This window comes from Silurus meridionalis, chromosome 5 (assembly GCF_014805685.1).
Source record: "Silurus meridionalis isolate SWU-2019-XX chromosome 5, ASM1480568v1, whole genome shotgun sequence".
Lineage (NCBI taxonomy): Eukaryota > Metazoa > Chordata > Actinopteri > Siluriformes > Siluridae > Silurus > Silurus meridionalis.
In genome coordinates, this window is record NC_060888.1 from 18,127,711 (window position 1) to 18,145,874 (window position 18,164).

Below are 18,164 nucleotides of genomic sequence, written 5' to 3' on the forward strand. Positions count from 1 at the left end.
AGAATGGCGAGTATGGAGGAAGTTTATGGATGTGGTGAAGGAAGACATGCAGGTAGTTGGTTTGAAAGAGGCAGATGTAGAGGACAGGGTAGTATGGAAACAGATGATCCGCTGTGTCTACCCCTAATGGTAGCAGCCGAAAGAAGAGGAAGAAGCTGTCCGAATACCTACACGGTTAACTTTAATTGAAGCCCAGAGATGTGTCTTATATGTTTCTGTCTATGTTTAACGCCAATGGACGGCACAAGATGGCACTGCACTAGTGGCAGCCTGTTGCAGTAGTTCCTGTGTGTATTTATTGTTTATTTAGAATGTATAATTTTATATATCTTTCACACTCTTTGTTTTAGATTTTTCTCATTGAGGTCTTGTAATTTTAACTTAGTCTTTATATTCTCCTTCACCTTGTTGCTTGTACTTTGTTGTATATCTGTAAACTGCCTGCTGTGATATTACAATTTTACTTTGGGATTAATGAAGCTCTCTTTCTCCAGAGAGCAGATAGATTTGGAGACATGTACTATTGACTTCATGGCAAATTATCAGGCCAGACAACTTTGTTTTTGATAAATATTACATAACATTTCTAACTTTCTTTCTTCAGTCCACAATTTTCTTTTTTATTAAGATACAGAGGCAAACCAGTAAATCTGGTATGGTCAAATTTGGGTTTATTCTGATGGTGTTCTTGTGAATTTGCCTTTTGTTTCCTGCTTGCTGTAGCTCTGTAAATAGGAAAAGGAAATGGAAAGAGTGGTGCTGGTAATAACTGGTCCAAGGGCCACTACACAGAAGGTGCTGAGCTGGTAGATTCTGTATTGGATGTGGTGCATAAGGAGGCTGAGAACTGCAACTGCCTAGAGGGTTTCCAACTTACTCACTCCCTGGGTGGGGGTACTGGGTCAGGCATGGGCACCCTGCTCATCAGCAAAATCCGAGAGGAGTACCCTGACCGCATTATGAACATAATATCCCCAAGTATCAGATACAGTGGTGGAGCCTTACAATGCCACCCTGTCAATTCACCAGCTGGTGGAAAACACTGATGACGCAAACTGACAACGAAGCTCTGTACATCTGCTTTCACACCCTAAAGCTCACAACACCAAACATACGATGACCTCAACCATTTAGTCTTGTGTTTTGGTAACTTTTCTTTCTGTGGTTTGCACTTTGATTTAAATAAACAGTGTGCTTTGGGGTGTAAATGCATTCCTTGTGAAATGTAATAAACATGGCTAGAGTGTCCCTGCCCTCCTGAAAAAGTAATATCCACTTTTTTAAAGCTAATATAAACTTAGTTTATTTAACCATGATGACTAAGCATACTTTAAGCATTTTGTTAAAAATATGCTCAAGGCATATTCTTTTAAATAAATGCATCCATGATCAACATTTATAAGAGATTTATTATTCTTTAAAAAAAAAAAGATTGTTAAAGTACTAAACTGGGCTGCTCCGTTCAGCTATTTCCTCTTTTCGGACAACTGGCTAATTTAAGTCTATTGTTGAACTGGTCCTGGGTTTGAATGTGGGCTATAAACTAGCTCTCAAATCACTTTGTAAGCTGAAGAGTTTCTAATCTACAGATCTCCTCAAATGTTGATAGAAATAGCTCTAATTAGGTTTTGATGGACAGCTATAATAAAAAAGTATTCCGTAAGAATAAATAGTTGAGTATATTATGAAGTTTTTTCTCATAGCATTTGAAAGCAGTTTCAGGTGACTGGTGTTATAAGATCTGATTATTCATTTGACCAGGATAAAGTTCAAACTCCTTCTCTGCATCTTCACTGTATGAATCACCTAAAAACAAAACATTAAATAAATGTTATAAGTGTGGTGTTAAAATGCACCACATAAGGAAGATAAATCATGAACCTGTCAGTGGAGAAATGTCTTGAAAAAAATCCGAACATGCAGGTCAATACAAATAGGGTTAGTATATACCTAAGTGACATTTATGCAGCCAGATTTGATGCCCATCGTATTTGCAGTTGCAGCGCATGGCATTATTGGTGAAGTCACTTTCTGCTACCTCAAAATTCGGGTTTAGTACAACCTGTGAGAGACAAAATCAATACAATTATTGATATATTTTTGGAAGAATAAGAATAAATAAAATAATTCAAAGTGTGTCTTTTTAATTTTAAGATAGCTATATCAGTTCAAATAAACGTTTTTTTTTTTTTTTTTTTACAGTCTTTACTTTCCTGGAATGAAAACTATGATTGTAAAGCTTGCTATGTGCTGTAAATTTGCTGTGCTGTTGTAGTCTGCCACAAGAGTGCAGTCTCTAAACATGTATTTGCATGTGACAGATTTCTTCCCTTGCCATTACAGTGTGTTTCTGCATTTCATAAATGTTTTTGTTAGGCAGTGATATTTTAAAACAGATAATGCTCTGTCTACCTGCAGTATGTAGTTCCCGGGATTAACATCAGTGATATCAATCCACTGGCAGTCTATATCATGTCTGTACGTGTCCCAGCAGCCAACTGTGATGCCCTGTTCACCAAAATTGGCACACTCGTATTGTTTTGTAACACCTGCAGCAATAAAGTTAAACCATATGCTTCTTATTTTTTGTAGACATGTAATCTAAAAATGTCCTACCATGGTACAAATGGGTCATTTGATATGTGGATTGTGTCACCCTTCATGGCATTGTGCGTATCCTGATGATTTAGAATTCAGCTGCCGTTAACACTGTTACACTCATAAATATTCAAAAACAGATCCAGATGTGCAGACTAGGCCTCTGCATATCAAGCGCACCATAATCATAACCCCTGCCTTACCTTCATTACATTCTGTGTCCTCGAGGCAGAAGCTGGCTTTGTGACCTTCTGCCACTTTTGTGCCATTGAGATCCAGCAGGTCGTAGTTGGTAAAGATATCCATGCTGTGATAATGCCTGGTAGGGGTAGCGCACACGTAGTTAGTGTAGCAGGTGAAATTACAGCAGGACGTATTTCTGCCCTCACCATTTCCAGGTATGAAACTACACACAATTAATTTTAAATCCTATTCAAAATCCATATAAAATACCCCAAACATAAATAGATCATTATGTAGTACTAAACATGTATGTTTTACAGAAGCAAATTTAAATACGATTTTCTTCTATTATTGTATTTGTCAATTATATACAACACAGACTCATGGCACTTTGTGATATAGTCACAAACTTAATCTATTGATTTGTGTTCATGGACACAAATTTCCCTCTTTTTTCGTGTCACTGAGCACGACTGCTTCAGTCTCCATAGCAACGGATAGGCAGAGGATCATGGGTAATACTGACAGAAATGACATGGATAATATTTTTCCCCATTTTTATAAAGAAAATAAGGTAGACAATATATGGTTAGGGTTATACTGTAATATATGTGTATCTGTAATTACTGCAGTCTCCTTAATTAACCGGGAGAATACATTTACTGTATTTTGACTGGAACAAACCACTGAGAATGGTTTATAATAATGAGCTTACTGAATATAAAGCAATAAAACAAGGATATAATCTTCTGTTTGAACGTTTAATTATTAGTGCTTGAAGATTAATAAATTAATAATAACATGAGAAAAACAACACCACCACATCTGTGGTATCCAGTGGCAGAAAGAAAACTTTGGCGGAGGCATCAAAAATACTTCCCATTGAAATACATTGCACAGAAAGTCGTCCTCAGTGACACGAAAAAAAGAGGGAAATTTGTGTCAATGAACACGAAACAATAGAATACATTTTGTAACTATATTACGAAATGCTGTGAGACTGGGCTGTTATATCACATTGACCATCACTGGAAAATAGTAACGAACAAGCAGTGCTGTTTATCCGTATGCATGTTTACCTGTGGCATTCATGCCACACCCAGGAACTACGGCCCAAGCGTGGACGGAAGTCAGCCTGGCCTACGTTATGGATCTCTGAGGAGAAGCGAAGAAGACGCCTTTGTCCATATGGCCAGTTTTCATAGGCTGCAGATTTGGAGAGACAGTTTTCCTCTGCTGCACAGTATAGCAAATGCAGTGGCCGGTCTTCTATATAGACACTACGTTCCACGAGAGGGGCATTAAGGACCAGGTCTGATGCCGCTGAGGATTGTGGAAGATGTATATTATATTCAAACTTCTAGAAACTTCAAAAGTCATTTCTCTCTTACTGGGCATACTTTCGTGTAGATTAGTCAGCGTACATATTACTTACAGTCTGTGCAGATAATTCCAGCGGAAAATGCAGATCCTGCCCTCTTACAGCTGAAAACACTATGGTGCTGACACTCAGTCAGAGTCATCTCATCTCCACGACACTTTACCCCACTCATCACCATCTTAGTCACGTTACTGCTGTCCCAGTACCACGTTTCCTTCGAAACACAAAGGATGTTATAATGACAGTACAAAGAGTTAGACAGACCTATTACTATAATGAGGGTTCATAAGCGGTCTGATAATGACAGATCCTGCAGGTGTTTCTATCATGTGTTACTGGATTACAGGTTTATGGTGTATATATTCTATACACTTTCTTATCTACAAAAACAAACTGTATGGTATGTTTTTAGTTTATTGAGGGATTGAAATTCTTATTCATACAGCAGTCCTTTATGATTGTGTTTGCATGCAGGGCATAGCCAGGGACTAGATGACTCAAGGCCTCCATGGCCTCCCTAGTGCTCCATCTGGCGGCAACACATATTGCTACTCTGCTCTCAAGGGCTGTTGTGCCCCTGACCATATGGATCTGCACATGGATTCTGACTGCAAGGTCTATTCACTGAGCTACACGATGACAATATAGTGAATATAAATTAGATTACAATTCTGTTTACACAAGGTCATGCTCAGCTATTTCAAAGAATAACAGGTAATTAATAGATTCATTTTAAATAATTATGATATTTTTGATTTGTTGTCCATGAATCAGTTCATTCTGTTTATCTTGCCAAGAGAACAGAAATGGCTCCACTATCTTACTGACACAATTGCAATATTTGTAATCTTCCTATTTATCTTGATAACTGCTCACTTTAGTATAAACATCACTGAATACATTATCATTAGAAGTGTTCATAAAGTCTAGAGTGCAAATGGTTGAAAGTAAAATAAATATCTCATCATTTACCCAAATGAAATCTTTGATCTTTGATGATTCAAAGTTCCCCGAATGCATTTTAATCACAGAATAACAGCATCAGTACAGCAGCATACAAATCATAAACAATGATCTGGCATCTATGATTTCTACTGTCTACAAGTACCAAACATTTTCAATGTCCTCCTAAATGAATTATGAGCTATGAATTATAGTTCTTGTTTGCAAGCAACACAATACATTTTTTGACGTCGTATGAGGATTTATATATATATATATATATATATACACACACACACACACACACACACACACACACACACACACGATTTATATAGTTATATATGTTATAATAGGCATTTTAACTTCCAAGTTGTGGAAAGGACAGCCTTATTGTACATCTGAAAGTTTGAGTCTATCCTTGCTGCATCTGGAACCTGTCAGCCCACAGCTTGAATCCACAAATGCACTTTGTATTACACCATTGTCTGTATGTGATTTGTTTCTTATCCTGAAATAAACCTAAAGTCTCAGCATGTTACACACAGCAACTCCTGGTATGTTTACATTGTTTATTTAATGCATTGAAGCCAATACAGTGTCCTGGCAACTCCCTCCCTGTACAGATTATACAGTGCCCTCCACAATTATTGGCACCCCTGTTTAAGATGTGGTCGTGGACTTCTAAAAATTCTCCTTTTTTTAAAAACAACATAGAACCCAAATGCAAAAAAAGAGAAAAATCCAACCTTTCATTTAAGTACATAACTTTGGTGGTAAAAAAAATCATACATGTAGAAAAAAAAAAAAACTTGAAATCGTGTCCCACAATTATTGGCACCCCTAACAATTCCTCTGAAAAATTTTATAGTTTTTTTTTTTAAATATATTTTTCTGTAGTTGCTAAGGTTGGTCAGGGTATCTAGGGACTTTTAATTAGTAATTCATGATTTCCTGTGTCCCTGGGGTATAAATATGACGTGACACAGAGGCCTAATTCTCTTACCCATTTGTCAACATGGCAAAGACAAGAGAACACACCATTCAAGTAAGGCAGATGTGTGTCGACCTTCATAAGTCAGGCAATGGCTACAAGAAAATAGCCACTCGCCTTAACTTGCCGGTATCTACAGTCAGAGGAATCATTAAGAAGTTTAAAACAACTGGAACAGTGACAAACAAGGCTGGAAGAGGTCCCAAGTTTATCTTGCCACAACGCACAGTGAGGAGGATGGTAAGAGAAGTAAAAAAATTTCCCAAGCTCACCGTCACAGAATTGCATCAAAGAGTGGCATCTTGGGGTCACAGAGTCTCCAAAACAACCATCAGACGCTCTCTACATGCCAACAAGCTGTTTGGGAGGCATGCAAGGAAAAAGCCTTTTCTCACTAACACTCACAAACGTAAACGCCTGGAGTTTGCTAAGCGGTACTGGGACTTCAACTGGGATCGTGTGCTTTGGTCAGATGAGACTAAGATTGAGCTTTTTGGCAACAAACAGTCTAAGTGGGTCTGGCGTAAAACAAAAGATGAGTATGCCGAAAAGCACCTCATGCCCACCGTGAAGTATGGTGGAGGATCTGTGATGCTGTGGGCCTGTTTCTCTTTCAAAGGCCCTGGGAACCTTGTTAGGGTGCATGGCATTATGAACGCTTTGAAGTACCAGGATATTTTAAATAAAAACCTGATGGCCTCTGCCAGAAAGCTGAACATGGGTCGTCATTGGGTCTTTCAGCAGGATAATGATCCAAAACATGTGGCAAAATCGACACAAAAGTGGTTCAGCAGTCACAAACTCAAGGTCCTCCCATGGCCATTTCAGTCCCCAGACCTCAACCCAATCGAAAACCTGTGGGGCGAGCTAAAAAGAAAAGTGCATAAGAGAGGACCCAGGACACTGGATGATCTTGTCGGAACTCAGAACCCGTCTCTGAGCAGACACATCACGGGTGGATTCTTTGTTTCACTTAATTCCCAATGTAGCACTCTTAACTTAATAAAATACAATGAAATGGACCTCAAAAGCCAATAAAGAATCTTCAGTCTTGGATGAGAAAAAGCAAAAACTTCTTTATTCCAGACACGTTCTGATGAGCCCATAGAAGGTGGTCGCTTCATCACATCAGAATGATCAAGCGCACACACACTTTGCACACACTCATTCTTATACCCTGGTGTTACATGACACCTTTACTTTTTTTCTATTTTCTTCATCCTAGCAAAGTCCCCTTCCTGGGATTCCATATTTGGGTTTTCCTGCTCCCCCATTACCCTTATTTATGGCCTTTTCTCTATGTCACTTAAGAAAAGAATGTGTATACAACTTTCACCCCCTCTGGTACAGCCAGGCACCGCTTCCTCCTGCTTTCAGGTTTTTATGCGTGGACAACCATTTTGTGGCCTACTTTATCTTCCCTACATCTACTCTGTGTAAGTGTTTTGCTTTTAGAATGCTATTTGCTATTTCATTTTTATTAAATCAAGCTATATTATTTTACTTAAATTGTCTATTTGTATATGTTTAACTACATTATTCTACGTGGTTATGTTAGTGTATAGGTCATAGTTAATTTATATTATCTGAACTGACTGTTGCTTAATGTATCTAGCTTCACAACTATAATGATTGTAAGTTTATTACTTCTGTTGTTACATGCACATATTAATTGTATGTTTTTAGTTATTGAGATCTCTGTTTGTTTCTTTTATTCAGCTCCAACTTACAGACATCCTGGGACATCTCTCAGGAGCATTCTTCACTAAAAGCATCGTAAATCTCACCTCTTCTCTGCACAATAAACATGCTTAAGCCTTGTATGTTGTTCTTTCTTGTCTATCCAACACACTCCTAACACCAGTCAGACTCTGCTCTACTCTATTAAAATCTGATCGCTATTGTGAATTATACTTGGAGTACGTAGACTGCATGAGACTAATTAAAACACAGAAGCTAAAATAGGTTTTAATCAAGCTACTTCTATTGTATCTAATAGGTTCTATACTAATTATTAGGTCAATTTATTGGATGGATATTAGTTGGATTAAAACACACTCTAGATAAGGTTATTTCAAACATTTTTCTCGACAATCTAGAAAGATTGTGCAAAGAAGAATGGTCAAAAATCCCTCTCTCTGTGTTCTCCAATCTTGTGAAATGTTATAGGAGGAGATTAAGTGTTGTCTTGTTGGCAAAAGGAGGTTGTACAAAGTATTAACATCAGGGGTGCCAATAATTGTGGCACACATGATTTCAAGTTTTTTTTCTAAATGTGTGATTTTTACCACCAAAGTAATGTACTTAAATAAAGGTTGGATTTTCTCTTTTTGCATTTGGGTTCTATGTTGTTTTAAAAAAAAGGAGAATTTTTTGAAGTCCACGACCACATCTTAAACAGGGGTGCCAATAATTGTGGAGGGCACTGTATATGGCTCAATGTGGCAATTCTATGCTTTTAAGACACTGATATATAAAACTGTTAATTTTTAGTAAGATCATCTTTCAAAAGGTTGATGCAAAACGTTTCACTTTTGCCAAAAGCTGTCCAAAATATTTGTAAGCACGGATATCTATAATATAATGCTCATGCCCTTGACATTTAGGGAATTCTTACTCTGAGGCCACTGCTGGCATGTCCCAGTCCCAGCTGCCTGCATGCCACCATGGCCTCGCGAGAAGTCCAGTCATCACCACAGATCAAGCCCCACTCCCCTGAAATATCAGTGTTATTGGCCAAAATCTCCACTCTGCCTTCCAACTGCGTTCGGCCTCCAGTCAGACGGATCTGTGATGAGTTTAGTGACAAACAGCAAAGAGTAGAGAAAAGTATAAAGCAGTTCAGTCTGGTGGCCATTAACAGTCATTTAAATTCACCAGCTAGTGCATCCATGAAATATCATTGGGCGATTCTATAAGTTATAGTGCAGTAATCATCACTTTTGCTTTTATTTTAATTTTATTTTTATTTTTATTATGTTTTTATTATGTTTTTAAAATACATAAACTAAATATAATATAGATCCAACAAATGCTAAGCATAATCTAAAAGCATGTTATACCATATTAATCTTTAAAAAAAAAAAAGTATTTGCTTTCACACATGTAAAGTCAAAAATAAAGAGCTACTTTATTTTTAAAACTAAAGTAATACTCTAATGTACGTAAAAATTCTGACCTTTTTTTCAAAACCCATGTAAGGGACATTGCACTTGACTGAGGCATCCTCTGTGTGTTTGCACTTCTTAGCAGTGATGTTGTTATGAGGGCAATCCCGCAAGCTCTTCTCATTCCCATGGCATCGTACCTCATTCATGTAGATGGGTCCTGTGCCTACGGTCAGGTTATCATTGCACAATATTACATTTTCTGACTATCATATGAGCAAAAGGCAACAACACCCATAATGATACACGCTAATATGTTTGCACAGAATTACCTTCTATTAGTTTCTCATGCAGGCATGCTCTAAACAGAAAGCTCATAACAATATACTTAGTTTTTCATTATAACAGCCTATAATGGTAAAATACTTTCAGTCCAATCTAAAAGATATGTGCTCAGTGAAATCCACCTTGGCCCATGCGTGCATCAGTCAGAGCCTCTTTTGCTGTACCGAAGCCCAATTCTCTGCATACCACACTAGCTGACTGCAGGTTCCAGAGGTCATCACACACTGTACCCCACACAGAGCCTTTCAGCACCTCCACCCGGCCTTCCCCTGTCTTTGCTCCACCCTTTAGACGTATCTTAGTCTGAAAGCGAGAAAAGAATGAACTTTGTTACTGTTATACCTTTAGTCATTATTATAACTAGTTTATTGCTTGATGATTTACTGCAAAAGAGCAGTAAAAGTATTTTATTTTACCAAAATCACAGTCTGATATTTTTCAATAAACACTCCTACACTATGTGCTTTTAACACAAGTACGATTAAACATATTCAGAGCTTTAAGAGAGCCTGCTAGTGCAATTATTTCCTACAGTGGTCACTATTCCTTCAAAAGGCAACAAATTTTAGCTTACTGTACGGTTTTGCTTTTTCTTGTGTTTCTGATCTTGAGCGAACTGGGGTCCAGGCACACAACGAACTGCAGCGGGGCCTCCAGACGGACAGGGGCTGCTAGTATTCTTACTGAACTCCATGGTACAGGCCGAAAGATGAGCTTCACTTCCACTGCAGGCCACAGTGTGAATCCTATACACACTATTGTTTCTAGGGATATCGAACAGGATGTAATAAAACTGCTATTTCCCATTACCATTTTTCAAAAGTTTATTAGGAAATGTAAAGTTATATAGTAAGTGAAGATATCATACTATAAATTACTTTAAAATAGTATATATGGCTCTAATATGGTCAATGTTACTTTTGTTAAGATAAGATTTAAAAGAAACACAGACCATACAATTATCAAAATATTACAAAGTCTAGCATTTCTTTGCAGATTTCTCAGGAGTTTTGCACAAGTGCACATTATGTAATGTCCTGTGTACAGGACTGTTAGTTCTAGTTAGTTTTGTGTTTGTTAATTTATATTGGTTTATGTAGCACCTTAGTCCTAGAGCAGCAAATGTATTTTTCTAAATTATGGCTTGTTTTTTTTGTAACAATATACCAATAGTGCCTTTTTAGTAAGCTTATCTTTTAATCAACTCAACCAGCCTATTTTTGGCTGAATTCTGTATTTTTGTTCGTTTTTTCCCACTGGTTCCATCCTGTGCATTTACGCACAAATATATCACTCATGAACATGGTCTGTCTAGCACAGCACTCTCTGCTTACATTTCACCATCTGGTGCGAATCTGCAAAAGTGTCTCTGACGTGGACTGTAATTTCAAAACAGAAAGAGAGAGTGGAAGACAGGCAGATTGCAAAGAGTGTGGTGGGGTGGGGGGTTGTGGATTGAGTTGAAAAATACTTCAGAAATCGATACAAATTCATTACTCATGGACAAGCTATAAACTGCAAAAGAATACATTCAAGCACTAATTCTTCCAGCAAGACTTTGGCATGAGGTCTCACAGATAAAAGTTATAAACTTTCAAGGACCATGTTTATACTAATGATATCTAATCAGAACAATATAAGGTTTATGATCAAGTTGGTCCATTTTATTAACTCTCAGAATCAGAACTGATAATAATAATAATCTAGGATAGTACCCGGATTTACATGTTTATGTCTATATTCCAGTAAGCTTTATTACAGGATGTGACAGGTTTTTTTTTTAATTGCAGATGAAGTTTTTCACAGGAACTCTACAGTATACAAGCAGACATAAACACTTATCTTAAACAGAATGTTTTTCGATTACATAATATGCTCTTTGTGCAACTACTCATAGATGAACTAAAATTAAGATAAACACTCACTTATTGACTAAGATTAAATATATGTAATACTCAAAAGCAGCCAGCAGCTGAACTCTCTTGGTTGCTTCCTGTTTCCCTCAGCCACCAGCTATTCATTTAACACTTTCTATAATTATTCCCAATACATGTGCCTTGTTTGTCACGCTCTCATATGCAATGTTCAACTTTCTTTGCTGTACCAAAGTTTAGACAAAATGTTTTAAAAATGACAAAAACAAGTAATCAAAAGGATAAAATATATATATACTTTTTCAATCATTCACATTTAGTAATCTTTTTATCCTGGTAAAGGTTACAGTGAATCTTAAGATTATCTCGGTAATACTATCAATGGGGTAGGAATGCACCATGAATGAGATAACCAGTTTATCACAAAGCACCATGCTCACATATTCACACAGTCATAGACAGACATGGCGGAAAGAATCCGTTAATTTTCCAAAATAAAACATCGTTTAGTATCAGATAATAAATAAAACGAAAATAATGTAAGTTATGTATTCTTTCCATGCGGCCCGGTACCAATTGACCCACGGACCGGTACCGGTCCGCGACCCGGGGTTGGGGACCACTGCACTATATGGTATAACAACATGGACACCACTCTTAATTACAAAATTTATCAAGCACTGCAGTCCCTTCTATGCAATCTTCACAAACAAACATTGGCAGTAGAATGGGTCATAGTGAAAATCTCAGTTACTTTAATTTTGCTGCCCTAGGGTGCCAGTTTGTGGTATTTCTGCCCCGCAAAATCTGCCCCAATCAACATTAAGTGCTATTATGGTGAAATGGAAGTGTCTAGCAGCAATGACAATTTTAGAAAAAGCATACATGTGCTTAGCATATAAGCTTATGAGCTTGTAAATAACTCAACCTATTTTTAATCACTTACTACAGAGTTTACCAAATTGCATCTGAAGTCTACATTAGCACAAGAACTGTGCATTGGGTGTTCATGAAATACATGTCCATGGCCAAATAACTATACACGCGCCTAAGATCACTATGAGAATTGGACACTCTTTTGACAATATAGCACATTTAATATAATTTAAAGGTAGGTTTCCAGTTGACCATAACCTAAGTTCTAGGTTACATATATTTCTAGGTTTCCTTATGTTCAGTATGGTCAAGGAGAAAAATACTCATCCTGAGTACCCACATGTAGTATTAGAGCTCATACCTGTGTGTCCTCTTTGCCATGATCTTGCCTGAGGGAAACCCCATCATTCCGCAGACTACACGGGAGTTTTCGGTTGTCCAGCCGATGTTGCAGATGTGAACCCAACCTTCTTTAACTTTCACCTCCACCACACCCTCAGTAGTAGGCAATTGGTCACTAATAGGATGCAAGCGGATCTCTTTCAACCTGTTTTCATTCACCTGCATCTGGAACACACAGCTTTGTTGCTAAGACTAGTATTTTGTGGTACATAGCAGCACAAGCTCTAAATATATGGATTTTTATAACAATAGACATGCAAATTACTTTGCTATAAACGCGCATTGTTGAAAATTTAATTACTTATATATAAGTATATTGTATATTTTTAAATAATTTATAGTAGCATATGAAAAATATGTTTTATGATAAATATATGAATAATTAGCTGGGACTTAAGGAATGTTTAAGGAACAGATCTATCTTTAATAAATTGATAAATGATAAATTTCCTTGTAAAACAAAAGCAGCAATACTGTTGTGGTACAATAATGTTTAATAATATTAGGATTTGTTAAATTTAAATCTAATAAAAAAAGGACAGACATGCTTATTCTCCAATATTCCAACATTTTGAACAAGACTCTTTTAAAGGCACTACATACATTTTTCATACATGTATCTGATCACCCACTTAACCTATAATGAGATAAAACCACATCAAAGAAAATGAAGCATGCGGTCGTAGGAATATCTAAGACCATTCTTAAAAACGTATTCCACATTTTGTCAATCTGTTTTGTGTGTAGTATTTTCTCAGAAAATTACAGTTTCTACTAACTACAATTTAGTAGTGTGTGTGTGTGTGTGTGTGTGTGTGAGTGTGTGTGTGTGTGTGTGTGTGTGTGTGTAAGAAAGAGAGTGAGAGAGAGAGAGAGAGAGAGAGAGAGAGAGAGAGAGAGAGAGAGAGAGAGAGAGAGAAACTGGACTTAAAAAAGACGTGTACATCACTGAAGTTAGCTTCAGAAAATGAGAACTGTGAAAATATGTGAGAACTCCAGATGTGTCTTCATGTGCGTAAGTGCACGCACACGCACACGCACACGCACACACACACACACACACACACACACACACACACACATCTGTTGATTTAGTGCTATGTATTCTTGTCCTCAGTGAAGAGTACAAAATAAGGAACCTCTTTCTTTCCCTGTACATCTGTTTCTGTGTTATTATGAGTGTGCATTTGTGTGTGGGTGAATGTGTTTATTTGTTTGTGAGTGGCTTGGTACTGAATTCTCAGTTGGTGGTAACCACTTTCCCCATTTTGTGTTTATGCCCATTTAGTGATACTTCTCATTATAAAATACAATTTTAAATTGTCTTTAGAATTTATGATAAATACCTACCTGAAATCTATAAAAAGTCAAAAGTTCAAGGAGCTGTTTGGCAGCCTGATCCCCCCCACCCCCACCTCTACACTATCCGTCTGATGTGAGGATGTGAAGTCAGTCCACAAGCAGCCAGACCATAAGAAGTAAATTTCCTGCAGAGGCTGCAACAGCTTGCACAGCGTGTACTAGCAAAAAGTATTCTCAGTGCTCTACTCTACATTTTGAAACCCAATCCTGTAGAGGTTAGCTAAGAAAAGAGTTGAAAATTCATGGAGGGAGAGAGAGAGAAAGAGAGAGAGAGATAGAGAGAGAGAGCATGAAAGAGGAAAGAACAATGTTAGTTCATGTCACAGAAAGCAAAATCGATTGATCATTACAAAGGCTCAGGAAAACAAATGAAAATTAAAAAATGAACCGTAGTGAATTTTGATCAAATAACCTACATGAATAACATTAAGAGTAACAAAAGTAAAAGACACAATGAAAAAACATTTTTCTGTAAGAAAAAAATACTTCCAGCTTTCAGATAATGACATTGCTTTGATAGAACTCGTCCCATTGTATTCTTTTATACAGAATCTGAGTCATTGCTTTAATTAATTCAGATTGCTTGGTTTGAAGCACAATAATTGGTTTCTAGCAAGAAAAGACCATAAAGACAAAAAAACCTTTTGTAGCACAATGTACTTGTCTTTCGAACTTCAATTTGATGTCAGCAGCACATTTACTAACTTTCCCTATAGATTTTATTGAATTGTAATTTTTTTTAAATATAAATAAATAAATAAATGACTGTTTGAATGATCTATTTATCCCAATGTCTCAATGTCTATTTTCAGGTTGGAAACATACAGGTCCTACATCTATCAACAACTGCATATATAGTTGTCTTGGCGTCTGGGAATTCTAAGGACAGTTCCTTTGTAATACAGTCACACCCTGCCTTCAGCTTACCTCAATGATGTTGTCTTCCAAAAACCCAGGTAGCCTCTCATCTTTACAGACAACCCCTGCATCCTCCTCATGAGTGCAGTCACTGTTGCCCCACCCTCGAGACACACAATTCTCAATGCTGCTTTCAGAGTTTCTGCATATTAGATTATCCAGCCAAATCTTACCTGCAGAGACAGTGAAGTGGAGCACAGTTAATGAGCATGCTAATACTGCAAGCCAAGTGGAAACAAGGACAGAGGAGAACAGATCTGAGAATTCAACAGTACTTCGGTACAAGCAAGTTTGCAAAGCAAATTTTGACTTTAAGCTTTATTTTTAAACAGTCAGTTTTTACTGATCTAAAATTCAAATTTTTTCACCACAGTGTATAAATACAAATTTCAATATTCATACTGTGTCCTCATTTCAAAATCACAAAGGGAATCAGCAACTGTTCCACCAACCTGTGCCTGCTCCGTACTTGGCACTATGTGACCAACTGATAGCATTCACAAATCCTAGATGGCGACAGAGCACATGGGCATTAGTCAGAGTAAAGTCATCGTCACAGATTGTGCCCCACTCGCTGTTATAGAACATCTCCACCCGGCCCTCGTTGTGTTTACGCGGGTAGCCAGCAAGACGGAACTTTAGCTTGCCAGATTGAGGAGAGACAGTCTGACACAAGCTGGAGGGGATCCATACACAACTCAGTATCAGCACTGCATCCCAAACATTTACCATGGTCTAAAGCAAAACAAGGATAGAGAATATTTTAAAGATAATCAGTAATCTGCATATCAGCAGTACCTCCTTACAACACAATTATGCACAGTTACATATTAATAATGTTCATCCTTTAATATCATTAAAATTAAAACTACATAATATTAACAGACAGTGGATATAAAAACTCTTATGCACACTCTTATGCAGGTTTTTAAGGTATAAAGACAGAAATAAAACAACATAAATATCAGACTTGTTACATCTTTAAAGTGATTTTCCAAAACAAAAATCAAGAGAAAAAAGAAACATTTATTATTGGTAATATTGAATATATTATTGGTAACATTGTAAATAATAATAATAAAAACTACACTGCACACTCTTTTATAATGGGGGCTCCTCAGAGTTATTCCTGAAAATTCACACACACACCAGCTTTCTACTGACCAACAGGAGTCAGATTATAGATAAAAAATGTGAAATAAAATATTTTCATACATAATACGGATTTTCAGAAAAAGTGGAGCAGTAAAAGAGCAGTGCACCAGTTTCCTCTACAAGTGATTGAAATAAAATATTGTAGCATGCAATATAATGCACTTATATGCTTAGGCTCAACATTTCACCAAATCTGTGTGTATCTACAATTGACTGTATTTGTTGCATATGGAGTTTCAATGAATGTTCAATGTCTAATTTATTTAACTCAAGCAAATGCAGAGAACAGAAATGTTGGCAAAATAATTTTTAGATTAGTTAATGAATTGTCTTTATATGTTGTCCTGGATCATATCATAAATTCAGTTCATTCATGATAAATGTAACATAACAATAAAAGTAACATACTTCCTTTTAACAAAGTAAAGCAGCTTACACTAAAGTTTTCCTGACTCAGCTGAGCCACTGGATTAAATTAGACTCCTCCAGCTGTATCTGTTAAATCACTAGCTGCTACTACGCTGCCAATGAAAAAGAATGCAATCCAAATATTATACTGAGACTGTTTTAGCAAATTATTTAAGCTCTTCTCTTTCTTTTTGAAGAATATTAGCAGAAAAACATTAAGTTCCTCCTACCTGGGTTTATAGGGACAGCTTCACACTTGCCCAGTTTCTCTTAATGGCACAAAAGGAGCTTTCTGTACACTCTGTTCAGGAACTTTGTTCAGGAACAGGAATGAGAGAGATAGAGAGAAGAAGAAGAAGAAGAAGAAGAGAGAGAGAGAGAGAGAGGGAGAGAGAGAAAGAAAGAAAGAGAGAGAGAGAGAGAGAGAGAGAGAGAGAGAGAGAGAGAGAGCTGATTGGAGACAGAGGTTGGTCTGGGATTGTGGTGAGAAGTTCGCTGAGTCCCCACTGCCTACTTTCAACAGATTCCAAAGAGGGAGGCGTAGCCTGCACTGTGTTTGTGTTAGTGATGGAAATTCTTTTCAGTGATTTAGTGCACTAGGCTTAGCACGTCTGGAACTAAAGCTTTTGATCGGCTCCCTCCAAATGAATGGTCTGTGCTCTAAATAATATGATCTTGTTGCCTTGTTAATTGGACGGTAAAACAATTAAAGGTAGAAATGAGCTATTCACAGTTAGTCCACTAGAGGGCAAATTGTTGCAAGTCCACTACAGCTATCAATCAGCAAATGTTAATATCACAAAATGACAACAAAATGCTTCAAAATACTATAATATACTAATAACAGCACTTTTAACCACATCAACAATGATCCATCTACAGTAAATATGAATGAATGTGCGATCACAGTTCTCTTTAGGTTAATTTTAAATACATTTGTAAATTAGGTTGTTCTAATAATTTAAATTATAATTTGAAATGATTCACAATTCACCTGTATTGCCCAATACACACATACACACACAAACACATACAGGTGCATCTCAATAAATTAGAATATCATTAAAAAGTTTTCTTTTATTTTAGTAATTCAATACAGAAAGTGAAACTCATATCTTATATAGATTCATCCCACACAGACTGAAATATTTCAAGTGTATATTTCTATTAATTTTGATAATTTTGGCTCACAATTAACAAAAACCCACCAATTCATCAAAACATTAGACTCATCTAAAAAAAATTTTAATACTTCATAAGACCAATCAAAATAAAACATTTTTAGTCAATTGTTGGGCTTCTGGAAATTATGTTTATTTACTGTATATGTTCTCAATACTTGGTAGGGGCTCCTTTTGCTTTAATTACTGCCTCAATTCAGCGTGCTATCAGCCTTGAGCCTTCAGCTCATTTGCATTTTTTGGTCTCTTGTTTCTTATTTTCCTCTTGACAATACCCCAAAGATTCTCTATAGGGTTCAGGTGTGGTGAGTTTGCTGGCCAGTCAAAAACACCATGGTCATTTAACCAATTTTTCTTGTTTTTGGCAGTGTGGGCAGGTGCCAAATCCTACTGGAAAATAATATCAGCATCTCCATAAAGCTAGTCAGCAAAGGTAAG

At 36.8% G+C, this 18,164-nt stretch overlaps 1 protein-coding gene across 1 annotated transcript; it reads right to left on the reverse strand.

The window, feature by feature from the left end:
* Positions 1-1,044: 1,044 nt before the first annotated feature.
* Positions 1,045-16,996, reverse strand: loxl3a (lysyl oxidase-like 3a). Its single transcript, XM_046850550.1, has 14 exons — positions 16,776-16,996; positions 15,435-15,717; positions 14,992-15,155; positions 12,662-12,867; positions 10,125-10,314; positions 9,673-9,853; positions 9,277-9,431; positions 8,716-8,886; positions 4,217-4,376; positions 3,861-4,104; positions 2,802-2,917; positions 2,413-2,549; positions 1,951-2,062; positions 1,045-1,806 (listed from the first exon to the last, which is right to left on the reverse strand). Exons 2-14 carry the CDS (start codon positions 15,712-15,714, stop codon positions 1,733-1,735), a joined length of 2,190 nt encoding a protein of 729 aa, XP_046706506.1. The 5' UTR covers positions 15,715-15,717; positions 16,776-16,996; the 3' UTR covers positions 1,045-1,732.
* Positions 16,997-18,164: the final 1,168 nt, after the last annotated feature.